Raw genomic sequence first — 12,603 nt, 5'->3', positions numbered from 1 at the left:
GGGGCCGTGGTGACAGACGCTGACCTTCGAAGCTGATGCACAAGTAAGCGAGGGTGCAGCCCAAATCCATGTCCCAGGAGGGAGGCGGCCAGCGGCCGTGAGGTCCCAGTGGCCGGTGGGAGAGGGGAGCGTGGAGGCTAGGGGCTGCGGGGCCGAGGGGCCGAAGACCTCGCTCAGGCCACCGCGGCCCTGGCTGGAGGGCACTGCCGCGCTCTGCATGTGCTGAGCCAGGCGGAGCTGTGGGGGCCCCCAACCCGGCCTCTCTGGGTGCTGTCAGACACTTCCGCTGCCTGACCTGATTCCCCCGGACACCGAGCCCCGCCCCCCATGCCTCTCTAGCACCGGGCACACACATCGGGTGGCTGAGAAGCCACTGGCCCTGCGCCCTGGTTGCTACCAGCACCTCTTGTGAGAGCCCAGGGCTGCTCTGTGCCCCAGTGGCCTCCCCACCCTGCTTGCCATGACCCTGGGCTGCCGCTTTCCCGAGCATGGTGCCATGGCCAGCACGCTGTGGGTGAGGCGAGGGACAGGGCCCTGTGGCGGGCGGGGGCAGCTGGAGCTCCCACGTGCCCAGGGAGAGTGCCACGCTGGTACTGCAGGCTCCAGGCCCACCCAGACTGGGCTCCAGGCCACATCCTCCAGATCAGGCGACCCCACAGCGGTGACCAGGGGTCACCAGATGCCCACACTACCCATCTACCAGGCCCCTGTCACTCCTGTCACGCGGCGTGGACGTCGCGTCTTTATTAATCAGTGTGCAGCTCCACACAGGGACGGCTGTGCTGGCTTCCACGTGGCTGGCCCAGGCAGCAGGGGCTGCACAGAGGGGCTCAGCGGCTTGGCCAGAGGAGGGTGAAGGCCCCGCGGCTGCAGCGGAAGTCTGGCTCTGGCTGCTCCGGCCTGGGCTCCACTGACACAAGGCGCTGGGCCCCTCGCTGGCTCAGCGGGATGCAGTCAGAGACGCGCACCTCCAGCGCCTGGCCCTCCCTGCAGCAGGAATGGAGGCGGGGTGTCAGGGGGCAGGGCTCAGGGTGTGTGGCGGGGCTCCCCGAGCCACATCCCTACCCACCAGGCTCACCCCCGACAGTGCGAAGCCAGCACGCCCACCAGCTCCCCGACGCGGTTGTCCAGTGGCGGCTGGGAGCGGTGCAGACACACCACGAGGTCATCCTGGCCCCGGGCGTGCAGCACCACCAGCTGGTCCCGACCGCTGGTCACGCTCAGCCCGGTCACCTGAGCACAGAGCGCAGGCTCAGCACGCTGCACCCCCACCCAGGAAGCCTCTTCCCAGCCCGCACCAGGGAGCCCAGCCACCCTCTACCGCTCCCACCTTCCCACTCTGGTCCCTGCTGACAAAAGGAAGAGTTGAAGCCAGGAATGGTGGTGCATGCCTGTAATCCCAGCACTTGGGAGGCTGAGGCAAGAAGATCACCACTGTGTGTTCAAGCCCAACAAGGGCTACCTAGTGAGTTCAAGACCAGCCTGTCAGAAAGGTGGAGGAGCTGGGCAAGACCTTATGTAATAGGAGTTTCTGTCATGATAGAACATTCTAGATCTTTTGATTGGTCAGAGCATCACTGCTCACTGTGGCTATGGGTCCTTGTTTGTGGTACTGAAGAACTGAGGTAATTTTTGTGTCTGCCTTTTGCATACCTGGAGAGTGAACCCAGGGCCTTCACACTGAGCTATATCCTCAGACCTTCCTCTTTTTGCTTTTTTAGACAGAGTTTTGCTAAGTTGCCAGGGCTGGCCTTGAACATGTGATCCTCCTGCCTCAGCCTCCAGAGTGCTGGGATAACAGGCGAGCACCAGCGCGTCCAGGCGAGGAGCTGAGTTTTTAGTTTCCCTTCACTTTAATTACACCTGGGTAGCCACACCTGCACTTGACTGCTGCATCTGACTAGGCCTATCTGCTGTGACAGTTACAGGACCCCAAAGCAGGGTGGGGGGCAGATGGAGCCCCTGCTCAGGCTGCGTCTTGTTCTATCAGGAAGGACAGTTATGGGAACAAGGAGGCCGCAGAGCCAGGCAGGAGTGGACAGGGGTTCCCTCGGGAGGCGGTGGGCTGGGGGCCCAGACCCTGCACCTGGTGAGCGGCGGAAGCCCGGCCAGGGTTTGCAGAGGGTCTGCCGGGCCTGGTGGGAGAGACTGAGGCGGTGCTCCCAGCTCGGGCCCCTTCCCCGGCTCACCGTGTCCAGGGGCACGGAGCGCATCACCCGGTACTGCCGGCCGGGGTCCAGCTTGTAGAGGTGCCGGTCCGTGAGCAGGAGGGCCCGGTCCCGGCTCTTGCGGAAGCGGTTCACCTGCGGGAGGGGTAGCTGGGCCCAGGCTGGTGTGGCCCGCCCATCCCGCACTCGCCTCGGGGCACCCGGAGCGGCTGAGCCCGGGCTGGGGGCTTCTCTGGCCTCTCCGATCACCCTGACCGGAGTCCCCCACAGCCCCAGACCAGACCCTCACCTTTCGGACGTGACTGGAAAAGAGCACCGCCCCGAAGCCATCCTTGTCTCGCAGCGCCTTCAGCCGCTGGGTGAACAGGCCCGAGGCTGCGGGGTTGTCGGTGCCCTGAGGACAGAGGGTGGCAGGGCTGCCTGGGCCTAGGTCCCACTCCACTGATGGCAGCAAAGCCCCGCGGCTGCCCCGCACTGGGCAAACTGAGTCACAGCCATGCCCAGGAGCTGGGCGGTGATGGGTTCCACGAGGGCTGAGGGCACGGAGCCCTCCTGCCGTGACATCCAGGGACATCAAGGACGTCTGTCCCTCCCTGCCCTTTCCCTCTGTCCGGCTGGTGGCTGCTGCTCAAGCCCTCTGCGCGCAGCTCTGGAGAGACCCGGCTTGGAGGGAAAGGTGGGCGGCGGGGGTCACAGGCTGGCAGCGCAGGCTGTGGAGACGCAGGCACTGTGCCACCCCCAGAGGCCCCAGGCCCAGAGGCACTCACAGACGATAGGTAGTCTCGGGCCCAGGCCCGCTGGCAGCCCCAGTCCTGACGCAGCCCCTGCAGGGCCCCCATGGCAGCCACCTTGGCCTTGATCTGAGCCATGTCCGAGGGTGGAATATTCTTCACCAGCTGCCGGGCCCGCCACCTGGGAGAGGGCGGGGTCAGAGGACAGAGCCTGTCCCCCTCTGCACTAGCTGCCCTTTGGGTCCGCCTCTCTGGTCTCTACCCCTCGTGCCTGATGCTTGTCCCAGGAGGTGACCCCAGACCTTCCCACTCTAAGCACACTTGCATGTGCCCTTCTCTTGGAGAACTCCTACTCACCCTTCAATACCCTATTCAAATACGAAGTCCCCCACTGCCCATCCCTGATGAGATATCCTCCCCTTTGCTGGTCACGGCCCTGGACCTTGAAGGCCAGCACAGTGCTGGGACAGTCAGGTCTCTGCCACCAACCCTGGACTGCAACAGCCAGCTCATGTGGTTCAGCTTGTCTTCCCGTTCACCGAGGGTACTGGTGTGTCGGGTCTGCATGTTCTGGGGTGCTGGGGAGGGGCTAGCATGGAGGGCAGAGGGCCTACCTGCAGAACAGCGCCTGGCAGGTGTCCTGGAAGGGCTGCAGCACAGCAGGGGGTGGCGGCCACTCAAGGTCACGGCCGTAGAGTGGGGGCTGCCGTGCAGCCTGGAACCGCCGCTGCAGCTCGGCCAGGTGCGCGCGCACCTTGTGCCTCCGGAACCAGCGCATGATGGTGTAGACGGCCCGTAGCCTCCGGCAGTGCCACCTGGCCAGGGTGCCCCGCCACGCCTGGGGGGCCCAGTAAGATGGGACGTAGGGTCAGGTCCAGGCCGTCCTAACCCAACCCTGGCCCTGAGTGTCTCCTGGGCAGCCCTCCACGCCTCCAGGAGCCTGCCCCAGCCCCACCCCAGGAGCTCTGGGCGGGCGTGCCCAAGGCCCTGCAGAGTCAGGAAGGAGCAGCTGGCCCGGGCCAGGCGTGGAAAGCTGGGGCCTGGCACTGCGGGGGCCCCTGGTCCCCCAGAAGAGAGCCGGTGTGGGAAGAGGGTGGGGGCAGATGCAGGTGCACCTACAACTCCGGAAGACTCCAAACCAGAGGGGCACCCGGCTGGACACCCCACAAGGCAGACCTGGGCAATACATCATGCCTGCAGCATAGAACAGTGACCTTGGGGACCACGGCAGAGCGGGGGCACCCCGCGGACACCCTCCCCGGGCCAGGTGTCGGCCGCCCGCACCTTCTGCAGCAGCAGCACGATGATGGGGATGAGCTGGGCGCGGCTCTGCTCCAGCGTGACCAGCGTGCGGGGCGAGCGGATGAACAGCTTGGTGTGGCCAAAGGCCACGTCTCCCTGCAGCCCGTGCTGCTCCAGGAGCGCGCCCACGGCCGCCTGGTCGGAGCCCAGCAGGTGGTTGGGCCAGGTGTATTCGCAGGTCATTTTGTACCTGCGACCACAGGACAGGTGGTGGGGACCTGGCAAGGGAGGGGTGCGGGGTGGGGGTCCCCGGGCTGAAGTCCTCTCCGGGTGCCCGGAGCCCTGTGGCGCCTGTGGGCGTGCCCTCGCTGGGTGTGTCCTCATACCCGTCGCACGTGTCCCCGCACCTGCCCTCACGTGCGTGTCCAGGCGAGCGTCTCCAGCGCAGCACTGTGGCGGGCCCACTCACACCCCCGCGTGCAAAGCCCTGCGCAGGGACCCCCGCTCCCACCCCTCGCGCTGCTCGCAGGGGACCCGCGCCGGCGTCTGTACCTGAGCAGGAACCGCGGGTAGGGCTGGCGGGAAGCGAAGCCGGCCCTGCGCACCCGCACGTTCTCCAGCAGCCCCAGGTACGAGACCTGGTGGCGACACCGGCTCTCATCCAGCCTCCCAGGCTCTTTGTCCTCATTGGGCTTGATGCAGCGGACATAGAAAGGCTCCTGCAAGGACGTGAAGACGTAGGGGTCCCAGCCAGTGGCCACTGTGTGTCCCACCCCAAGCAAAAGCGTGCCTGAGAAACAAGGGCCTCGGCAGGGAGAAGTCGGAGAAATCACAACCCAGTAGGGCTGCGCAGGTCCGGGAAGGGGCGGGGCCAGGGAGTGGGTGGGGCAGGGGCGGGGCGGGGCCGGAATTAGCCCCACCCCTTCCTCTCTTCTAGCTGGTTGCCATCTACCTCAGATTTGGGGCCTGGGCCCCAAGAAAGCTAGTGCGTTTCTTTTCTTTTCTTTTCTTTTCTTTTCTTTTCTTGTCTTTTTGAGACAGGGTCTCGCAATGCAGTTCAGGCTGGCCTTGAGCTCACTTTGTAGCCCAGGCTGTCCTCGAACTCGCAACAATCCTCCTGCCTCAGCCTCCCGAGTGCTGGGATTACAGGTGTGCAACATCACGCCTGGCTAGTGCCAGTTTCTTGTCCGGGTGGTTTCCCAGGAGGCAGTGGGATGAGTGCAGGGCCAGGTTCGAAGCCCTCCAGTGGCTCTGTGCCCTCGGAAGTGTGGCCCTGGAGTCCCACATCCAACCTTTGCATTGGGCAGTCAGGGCTGGGGCAGATGGGGCACACAGCAGGCTCTGGAAGGTGCCGGCGAGAGGGCGGCAGGGTACCTTGGAGGCCAAATTCTCCACCAGGGCCACCATGGAGTTCTTGAAGATCGTGCCAGCTGTCAGGGGCCGCTTGGTCACCTCGGTGATGTCCTGCTGCCCGTCTGGCCACATCGCCCGCAAGGTGGGGTCGGAGCTGCAGACACAGCGCAGGAGCGGGTGCCCAGCAGCCCTCGGGACAGCCCCACGCCCACCATGGGGCTCGGCGGTCGCCAGCCCGCACACCCAGAGCCCACGCTCACCTGTTGTACAGCAGCCGCTTGAAGTCCTGGAAGAGGAAGTCTCGGTTCTTGTCGATGAAGCCCTCCACGGAGTACCTGCCGGGGCCAGCGTGCTGGGGGCCAGGGCCCAGGGACACCGCACTCCTCCCACCTGTCTCTCCTCACAGCCAGGCTGCCCCGGCCGCTTTTCTCTGCCCTCATGTCTACGTTCTCTGTCATCACCTAAGACTCCCTCAGAAGTGTCTCTGCAGGGAGACAAATCCAATGGCCAGAGTGCTCGTCCAGCCCTGAATCACAGCTCCTCCACGTGGGCACTGTGTGACCTTGTTCAAGCGGCCACACCTTTCTGCCCCGATGTACATCAGACACTTGAACAGGCCCCACTGTGATTCTGTATCAGCAGCTATAATTACGGCCAGGAACAGTCTCGGGGCACGAGTGCCTCACTAGTATGACCTCCTTGGACCACTAGAAGGCCCAGTGCCAGGTCCCGGCTCTAGCCGGGCCCCTGTGAAGACTGGGCGTGGGTGACTGAGCGGATCTGACACCAGCCTGCTTCGTCTCCATCCTCTTCCTGTCCTGGGGAAGCTCAGGGTGGACACCTGACTGCTGTGTGTCACCTCACATCCCTTGTCTGGGGCGAGAGCCAGGACAGTCCCCGGTATTCAGAGCTGCCTGATGGCCCCCGCGAGGCCTAGAGAGGAGTTTGCAGGAGATGCTAAATGACCTTTGCCCCACCTCCAGCCTTGCAGCACTGGGACTTCTTTAAAGGATGCCCGGGATGCAGCTAGAGGTGTGAACCACCGTCCTCCAAACCCGTGTCCTGCTGGGCATGGTGGTGCACGCCCAGTATCCCAGCACTCTGGGAGGCTGAGGCAGGAGGACTACAGATTTGATCAGCCTGGGCAACTTAGTGACTTAATGAGATTCTTTCTCAAACAATTTTTTGCTTTTAAATCTGGGGATGTAGCTCAGTTCCAAAGCCCTGGTTGAGTTCAACCCTGAGAACTACAAACAGGCAAAACCAGAAACACGTGTCCTGCCCTGTCCCTGTGCTGAGTAAAGATCTTGTGTCAGCATCTTCAAAGGCAGGGTCCTGGCTGTTCTCTGGGGACACACGCAGAGGATCCTGTTGCCCAGGGCCTTACGTGACATCACCCGCGTAGTGCTTGATCCGAAAGTCTCGGCCAAACTCCATGGTCTTGTCAGTGGGGCAGAGCTGTGGGACAGGTGGGGTCAAGACACAGAACGGGGGGTGAGGGCTCCTGCCCGAACAGAGAAGGCTGCCGTGGGGACCACAGTGGCAGCAAGCTGCGTTCCTCTTAGGTCCCATGAGGCAGGGGCACGGTGACCCTCTGGGCATGTGCCACCACCTTCTGTGGCCACGTGGGGCAGCCAGGACACCGCACCTGGCGACTGGAGTAGTGTGGGTGGTGGCGGTGGTGCGTGTCCAGTGTCTGCAGGAAGATGCGGTCGGTGATGGTGCCCGCGGCGCTGCAGGCCTCGTCCAGCACCGCCAGGATGCCCCAGTGGGGCCGCTCTACCAGCTCCACGATGGTGGCGTTGTTGAAGTACTCCACCTGGTGGGGGAAGCAGCGGGCAGCTCCCGAGGCCCGGTCCTCCACCTCGCAGCCCCGGCCCCCGGCCCCCATGGTGCCCGGCACCCACGCTCTGCCAGGTGATGCCCTCGCGCTCGTACTCCTCCTGCTCCTGCTTTAGGATGAGCTGGATGAAGAGCTGCTGCAGCTTCTCGTTGCAGTAGTTGATGCAGAACTGCTCGAAGCTGGGGAGGGGTGCAGGGCCTTTAGGGGGGCTCCTATTCCTGCTCCCCTGATGGGGCCAGGACCCTAGGTGGCCTCACTGTGAGTTACCCACCCCCGACCCCTCCTCTGCCACCCCCAACACCGTGTGCATATTCTGGGATGGTCTCGGCCCTGGAGAAGTGAGCCCCAAATTGTTGGCCTCCAGGAGGGCGTCCCTGGACTTGGGAAGATTCCAGGTGTTCCGTCTCCCAGCCCCAGCCTAGCTCCCCGCAGCCATGGTGGCCACAGTGGGTGGGGTCAGAAGGGGGGACGCACTTGGCCGGGCTGCCCACCTATTGACAGGGAACACCTCAAAGCCGTAGATGTCCAGCACGCCGATGACCGTGTCCTTGCCGTCCCGCCGAGGGTCACGGCCCCGGGCCTCCATGATGCCGTTGATCCTGTCTACCACCCACTCGAATAGCCGCTGGTACACAGCCTGGGGGGACAGCACACCCTGCCTGCTGCCCCAGCCTGCCCCCTGCAGAGGGCACCTGGTCCCCTGTCCAGCCGCCCCTCAGGTACCTTGGCACAGGCATCCCGGGCGTAGCTGGCCTCGGCCACCGTGTGGCCTTTCTCGATGAGGTCGCGGCCTCCCGAGGCCACGGTGCGGGCCAGCAGGGAGCGGAGCACAAGGTCCCGGGGCGTGGCTGTCAGCTCCGCCACGTGGTCCACTAGTGCTTCTTTGGCCACTGCCAGGCCACCTTTCTGCAGCCCGTTGTCCTCTGTCTCCACAAACTCGATGTTTCCCTGGGGACAGGGGAACGTGAACACGAGTGCAGGCTCCGAGGCCCTGAGGGGCCCAGTGCCTTGGGGCGGGAAGGAAGGGAGGCCCTCGGCTCGAAGCAGGCTCACCAGGTGCAGGATGGCGGCCAGGATGCGGTGCACCGTCTCCACCTCCTCGCACTGGAACCCGATGACCCGCATGGCCTCCGTCACTGCCCGGTGGCTGTTCTCATCACTCTCCAAGGCCTGGGAAGAGGACTTCACCACCCGCGCCAAGGCGGGCCCAGGGCCTGCCCTCGGGGTCCCGATCCCTCTCCTGCTGTCCCTGTCCCAGAACGCGGGCCCCCGCCCTACGGAGCCCCCGGCACTCACGCAGTGGGCCCCTGAGCTGAGCCCGGCCCCCTGCCGCGTGAAATTGTACAGGGCCGGGTTCCTCTCCAGGTGCAGGCTCCGCAGCTCCTGCTCCTCGCAGCCCCTAAGCAGCTGGAGGAGGCAGAGGTGCCCTTGTCAGGCTTCCCAGCCCCCACGACCCCACACAGGGGAGACCCACAGGCACAGGGACGTTCACACGTTCCGACATGGCGTGCCCGTGTCCCATGTGCCAGGCAGTGCCGCCTCAGTGTGCCAGGGAGCCTCTTGCCCAAGGGCCTGAGAGGCTGGGGACACCCTGCCTGGTTCCGACAGCCCCGCCCTCTGCGTGTGGGGTGAGGGTGACGGCTGGGGGCAGGAGTGGGTCGGGAGACTGGCATGTCTGTTTTGTTCAGTTAGTACTCAGGATGGAGCCCAGGGCCTGTGCACTAGCTACACCCCAACCGAGCCTTCCCAAAACCATTTTTTTATTTTGAGACAGAGTCTCACTAAGTCACTAAATTGCCTGGGATGGGCTTACACTTGCCTGCCATCCTCCTGCCTCAGCCTCCTAGTGCTGGGATTACAGGTGTGCACCACCACGCCCAGAGACCAGGATGTGAACGAGGATGGAAGGTGGGCCTCCCCTTGCCCCCTCCCCCCCTTCTCCTTTTCCACACCCCCCGGGGCTCACCTGGTAGAAGGCGTGGAAGTTCCTCTCACCCACGTGCTGCTTGAGCACCCTGGACTGGGGAGAGAGGGGCCCTGTCTGAGTGTCCCCAGGTACAGGCCAGCCTGAGGGTTGGAGTGCCCAGGGCCGTGGGGCCACTGGAGCCCCCAAAGGGGCCACAGAGAGAGCCCAGCGTTCCTGGGGCAGGGTCTCAGCCAGGGTCCCCCACCCCAGCTCCTCAGCCTGGCCACCTTCTCCAGCAGGTAACTGTGGATGTGTCCTCCGACAGGGTCCCCCTTGAAGTCGAAGTTGATGTCCATGTACTTGCCGAAGCGGCTGGAGTTGTGGTTGCGGTTGGTGCGGGCATTGCCAAAGGCCTCCAGCACGCAGGTGGATTTGAGCAGCACGTCCTTCACCCTGCAGACAGAGGGGCTCAGCTCCAGCAAAGAACTCCTGGCAATCCTCCCGCCTCAGACTCCTGAGTGCTGGGATTACAGGCGTGCTCCGGCATACCCGGCTGTTCAGGTATTTTCTGCACCTCTCTGTACCACCTGTCTGCAGCCTGCCTCCTCCTTTGGTCCCATCTCACTTCAACCTCCGGGGCCTTCCTGTCTGAGCCCTACTCTCTGCCCGGGGCTTGCAGTGGTCTCCACTTGCCCTCCCTGCACCATGGAGGCCCCGAGGCTCAGGCCAGAGCTCACCTCTCCACCTCGGCCCTCTGGCTGGGGTTGGTGACCGCCGCGATGTACTGCATGATGTGCTTGCTGGCTTCCGTCTTCCCCGCCCCACTCTCCCCTGCCAGGAAGACGGGAGATGGAGACTGGGAATCGGGGAGGCTGAGCCCCCTCCCGGACGGCCCGCACCCCCGCAAGTACCTCCTTTGCACACAGCCCGCAGGGACCAGTACCTGAGATGACAATACAGGTGTCCCTGGCCCTGCGCTTCATGGCTCTGTAGGCGGCATTGGCCACGGCGTAGAGGTGGGGTGGCCGCTCGTAGAGCTCACGGCCCTGGTACCTGGCGATGGCCTCAGGTCCATACAGGGGCAGCTGCTTGTAGGGGTTCACGGACACCAGCACCTCGCCGATGTAAGTGTAGATGAGGCCCTTCTCGAACCTGGGCACAGGGGGCCAGCCCTCAGAGCCCCCCTCGGCCAGGGCAACCGTCCCAGGGGAGGTCTCAGGTGGCCGGCGCCCCTCCGAGCAGGGCTGAGGGCCGGACACGGGGAAGGGCCTCCTCAGCGCCACCGTGGGCCAGTGAGTTACTCAGAGTTCTCTCTGCCAAGTGTGAAGGGTGGGGTCCGTGCTGCTCTCTGTGTGGGTTCTGAGGTCCGAGCAATTGGGACACCCATGCCCCAGAGGGGCTAGGCTCGGGCAAGACCTCGGCAGGTCTGGGCTGAGGTGGTGACTGGGGTCTGGAGGGGGCTTGGTGCAGAGGAGGCCAGGCCTCGCTGCTTCCTGTGTCAAGGCCTGGGCGGGAAGCAGGGCAGGAAGGGGACCCGCCCTGCCCCACCCGGCTGTAGGGAGGCGTCAGAGTGACTGCCGCGCTCGCGGTCCTGCCAGTGTCTCCAGCCGGCAGCCTGTGCCTCTCCGGACTGACTTACCCATCCTTCCCTTCACAGACGCTGCGGGGCCGGCTGTGCCGCTCCGGCTGTCGCCCTTTCCCCAGCCCCGGGTCCCCGGGCCGTGTGGGACCCACCCTTCCCCAGCAGCCTGTCCTGTTGAGGTTCCTCTTCCTCTGCTGTCTCTGACACAGAGGCTCCTGCCCTCCTGCCAGCCGTGTGGCCCGCGGCAGGTCACACAGGTCCTCTCCGAGCTCAGCAGAGATGACACCGCCTTCTCATTGGTGTGAGAACAGGGGAAATGGTGCACACAAAGTGGAGTGAGCCGGGTGTGGAGGTGCACGCCTGTAATCCCAGGACTCAGAAGGCTGAGGCAGGTGGATTGCCTCAAGTTTGAGTACAGCCTGGGCTACACAGTGAGTTCAAGGCCGGCCTGAACTACACAGTAAGACCCTGCCTCAAAAATGCAAAAGCAGAACCCACTGAGCTGTCTCTCCTCGGTCAGGCTGAGCAGCCTCCTCATGTTCTGTGGGGCTCCTGCTCCTGAGCTGTCCCCAGGGAGGGCCCCAGGGCACAGCAGTCTCCTTGGGCGCCCGGCTCTGCTCATGGCTACCTGGCTGCCCATGCCCCAGGGCCCAGACTCCTTCCGTCCTGCCTGCTGTCCGCTTTCCTCAGTGGCACTGTAAGCTCCAGTGTCACTTCTACTAGCCATGTCCTGCAGCCCTCAGGGCCCCCAGAGCCGGGGCTCCATCACCCTGGTCAACCCGGGACGGGCCATTCACTTTGTGTTTTGGTCCTGAGGACTGAGGCTGGCTCCGTGTGAGCGTCTCAGGCCCCTTTCTGTCTCTGGGGCAGGGCTGAGGGGCACAGCCCTGGGGGTTACACCCCATCTGTCACAGGAAGGACGGGGCGACACCAGAGCATGGGGGTGTGCAGGGTGCTGTCACTTTTCTGCAGCCACGGTGCCCATGCTTGGAGGCTCGGGTCAGCCTGCGAGGTGGGTGAGCGTGTGCCACTGTCCCTGACGCCGAGGACGGGGGCCCATGTGCCGTCCCTAGTCTCCTGGGTCTGTGAGGAACGGGTGGAGGAAGAGGGAGCCCCGTGCCCCGCCCTGGCCTACCTGAGCTGCAGGTTCCTCATGAAGTCCTCCATGGTCACCTGGTCCAGGAGCACGAAGTCGGCCTTGCCGCACTCGGGACCTTCGTGGTCCTCCATCCTGCTAGCAGGAAACACCCAGGCTGGTCCCGACCTTTGTGTGCAGAGGCAGAAGGGAGGGGAGCCCCGGGAGGCCCGGCCCCTGCCAGACAGAAAGTAGGAAGTGGGTTTGGGCCCCGGGAGGGCGGCCCCGCTCACTCGCTGCTGCTTCTACAGGGGTGCTCTGGCCACTTCCTGCGCCCGCACCCACGCCCACTGGAACCTGAGCCCAGGGTTCCCCGGCCCTGCGGGGGAGACTTGTCGGGCTCCTGTCTCACCCAGACTGCTCGGAGGAGTCACCTGTGGGGCCTGAAAGAAAGATTTCTCCACGTGGCCATGGTTATCCAGCTGCATAGGCAGCCGTCTCACTCAGAATTGGGGTTTATGTACATTGTGGGCTCTGTTTTGTGTACATTGTGCTTTAACACAGAAATAAAAGGAGGCAGGAACGGCGGCGCATGCTTGTGGTCCCAGCACTCGGGAGGCTGAAGCAGGAGGATCGCTGTGAGCTCCAGGCCGGCCTGGGCTCCATACTAAGTTCAAGACCAACCTGAACTCAAAAAGATGAG

General features: G+C 64.3%; 1 protein-coding gene across 3 annotated transcripts; it reads right to left on the bottom strand.

The window, feature by feature from the left end:
* Positions 1 to 714: 714 nt before the first annotated feature.
* Positions 715 to 12,169, bottom strand: Myo1g (myosin IG). Of its 3 annotated transcripts, XM_005396650.2 has the most exons (22): positions 11,961 to 12,168; positions 10,187 to 10,395; positions 9,981 to 10,074; positions 9,531 to 9,696; positions 9,304 to 9,357; positions 8,634 to 8,744; positions 8,391 to 8,507; positions 8,061 to 8,285; positions 7,829 to 7,974; positions 7,402 to 7,516; positions 7,143 to 7,313; positions 6,882 to 6,952; positions 5,755 to 5,829; positions 5,516 to 5,648; positions 4,694 to 4,860; positions 4,184 to 4,391; positions 3,514 to 3,737; positions 2,936 to 3,080; positions 2,458 to 2,562; positions 2,190 to 2,303; positions 1,079 to 1,233; positions 715 to 987 (listed from the first exon to the last, which is right to left on the bottom strand). In XM_005396650.2, the coding sequence occupies exons 1-22, from the start codon at positions 12,053 to 12,055 to the stop codon at positions 831 to 833; spliced, it is 3,057 nt and encodes a 1,018-aa protein (XP_005396707.1). In that variant the 5' UTR covers positions 12,056 to 12,168; the 3' UTR covers positions 715 to 830. The 3 variants fall into 3 exon arrangements, with proteins under 3 accessions (XP_005396707.1, XP_005396706.1, XP_005396708.1); XM_005396649.2 differs by having other exon boundaries at positions 8,391 to 8,744; positions 11,961 to 12,169; XM_005396651.1 differs by lacking the exons at positions 10,187 to 10,395; positions 11,961 to 12,168 and having other exon boundaries at positions 8,391 to 8,744; positions 9,304 to 9,352; positions 9,981 to 10,070.
* Between the last annotated feature and the right edge of the window lie 434 nt (positions 12,170 to 12,603).

Source organism: Chinchilla lanigera, unplaced genomic scaffold, assembly GCF_000276665.1.
Source record: "Chinchilla lanigera isolate Chin_1 unplaced genomic scaffold, ChiLan1.0 scaffold00055, whole genome shotgun sequence".
Lineage (NCBI taxonomy): Eukaryota > Metazoa > Chordata > Mammalia > Rodentia > Chinchillidae > Chinchilla > Chinchilla lanigera.
The sequence above is the reverse complement of the archived record's forward strand: the minus strand, read 5'-3'. Positions and strand labels throughout refer to the sequence as shown.